General features: G+C 35.4%; 1 protein-coding gene across 1 annotated transcript in view; it reads left to right on the top strand.

The window, feature by feature from the left end:
• The first annotated feature begins 308 nt into the window (after window positions 1–308).
• The window catches only part of LOC147418719 (uncharacterized), a 2,154-nt gene continuing 21 nt past the window's right edge, over window positions 309–2,441 (top strand). Inside the window, exon 1 of the mRNA XM_086505748.1 lies at window positions 309–2,441. This exon is cut by the window's right edge and continues 21 nt beyond it. Coding sequence (XP_086361874.1) covers window positions 309–2,441 — 2,133 coding nt within the window.

The raw sequence follows: 2,441 nt of genomic DNA, 5'->3' as shown, positions 1-2,441 counted from the left end.
CCAAATGACGTTATAGAATTTTCAAATTTGGATTTGAAGCTACTTGAGTTTCCAAATTTGCTTTTGAAGCTACTTATCATTTCTCTACTCAGCAAGGGAACTTATTCTCTTTTTTTTTATAAAAAAAATATCTTCATGCAGGCAATAAGAGTTGTTTTCGAAGTCATTGATTTATCTATACACATGAAGTTGAGGACGCAAACCTATTTCGAGCAGTGCTTTGGTCGAGGATCTATTACATCAAATAACATATTGTGTGAGTTTTTGTTATGGCTTTTAACTCTTCTAAACAAAAATCTTTGCTTGCCATGCCCGGTTTTTCAAAACAAGTCAATATTAAAAATGACAAAGGAAAAAGAAAAATTGAAGTTGTGCTTGATGATAATGATGTCAATGATATTGAAGTTCAAAGCGTTGGGTTAGAAGAAGCCAAAAGACGTAAAAGAGCTAGAATTGCATGGAATGAAAAGTGGAAATCTGAATTTGAGTGGGTTGAGTTTGATAAGGTGCAAGCCAAAATGTTTTGTTCTATTTGCAAAGAAGATAAGCATTGTAAAAGTGAATTTGGAACGGATGGGGCAATAAACGTACAACATAGTGCTTTAGTAAATCATGGGGGATCCAAAAAACATAAAGTACTTGCATGGGCATTGCATAGTGGGAAAAAAAATTTGGAATTTTGTGTTACTAAGCATTTTGAAGGCATGGAGGATAGCATGAAAAATTTGTTTCGGGTTTCTTATTTTGTTGCCAAAAATGACCTTTCTTATACAAAATATGTTCCCACGCTTGAATTGCTTAGAGAATGTAACACTCCGAATATCCCCGAGACCATGTATAAAAATGATAAGGCATGTGCTTCTTTTGTGCACTACATTGGGAAGGGACTTGAGTTAGAGTATTTGCCTCATGTTCGTCAGTCTCCATGTTTTGGTATCATGATAGACGAGTCAACCGATATTTCAATAGATGAGCATTTGATTGTTTATGTTTCTTATATAAAGGACAATGAGCCCAAAATCTCGTTTCTTGATCTTTTGGAGGTACATGATCGAACATCTATTGGATTATTTACCTCATTGAAAAAATTGTTGTTAGATTTTGGCTTAAATGAAAAAAAGTTAGTAAGCTTTGGTTCAGATGGGGCATCAGTAATGATTGGCAAAAAATCAGGGGTCGCTACAAGGTTCAAAAGTGTATATCCTTTTTTGACTTCCATACATTGTGTGGCTCACCGCACTAATTTATGTGCTAGTAACACCATATGTGAATTTCCATTTGCGGTGTATGTTGATGCTACATTAAACGAAGTGGCTACTCATTTTAGAAAAAGTGTAGCTCGCTTAGAAAAGTTAAGATCTTTGCAAGACGAATTTGATCTACCTTTTCTTAAGATAGAGGGCATACATACAATTCGATGGTTGAGTAGGCATAAAGTCCTTATGAAATTTTGTGAATTGCTTGAACCATTGCTTGACTACTTCAAAAAGGAAAAACAAAGCATTTTTGCTAAAATCTCTTCATTTGCATTTGTGTATGTTGCACATTACTTAGGTGATTTATTCTCTCATTTGACAATTCTTAGTAAGCTCTTTCAATGCACTTATGCTGATGTGACTGCTATCTTTGGCATAGTGGATGCCGAAATTGTGGCAATGGAGAGTGAATTTGTGATGAGACCTAGCCTTGATCTCAATGCCTTAGAGTTAGATGGCTATGGTTATCCTATAATTCCTGATTATGGGCCATCCAAAGGACTTTTATATGAACTAAGATCGTCACTGCGAGGCTCAAATTTTAGAAGTATTGAACTCACTGGAGAAAAAGGTGGCTGTGATCTTGAAAATGCAATAACCTTTCAAAAATCTTTCACAAGCCATATAATTGAGAATTTGAAAGAGAGATTTGAGGATACCTCTATTTTGAGCCATTTTAAACTTTTATCTCCTTCTTGCTATCCTCCCACAAAAGATTTTCGAAAAGATTTGAAAAACTTCGGTGGTGATGGGACAGAGGAGATAATAAAGTTCTATGGTCAAAGTAAAAGGTTGAAAGGGGGGGAATTCATTGAGCCGTTCATTGATCCTTTTTTATTGAGGAAAGAATTTCAAACTTTTAAATACCAAGCTTACAATGAGTGGAAGGGGTGGAACTTCAAAAATACATGGTGCTACATTGGTAGCAATGAAACTTTGAGGGAAAAGTATGCATCATTACTATTGCTTGCTCAAATAGCATTGGTACAATGTTGTAGTACGGCTATTTGTGAGCGTGGTTTTAGTGTTCAAAATATTATCAAATCAAAGCTTAGGAATTCTCTTACTACTAAGAGCATGCGTACTTTGATGAGAATTTCTCTTGAAGGGCCACCGTTGGAGGAATTCAATTTTGATGAAGCGATTGGATTATGGCGGGATGATACAAAGACCTCAAGACATGCA

This window comes from Adiantum capillus-veneris, chromosome 29, assembly GCF_014529385.1.
Source record: "Adiantum capillus-veneris isolate H3 chromosome 29, ASM1452938v2, whole genome shotgun sequence".
NCBI lineage: Eukaryota > Viridiplantae > Streptophyta > Polypodiopsida > Polypodiales > Pteridaceae > Adiantum > Adiantum capillus-veneris.
Note: the sequence above shows the minus strand (reverse complement) of the source record. Positions and strands in the feature narration are given on the sequence as shown.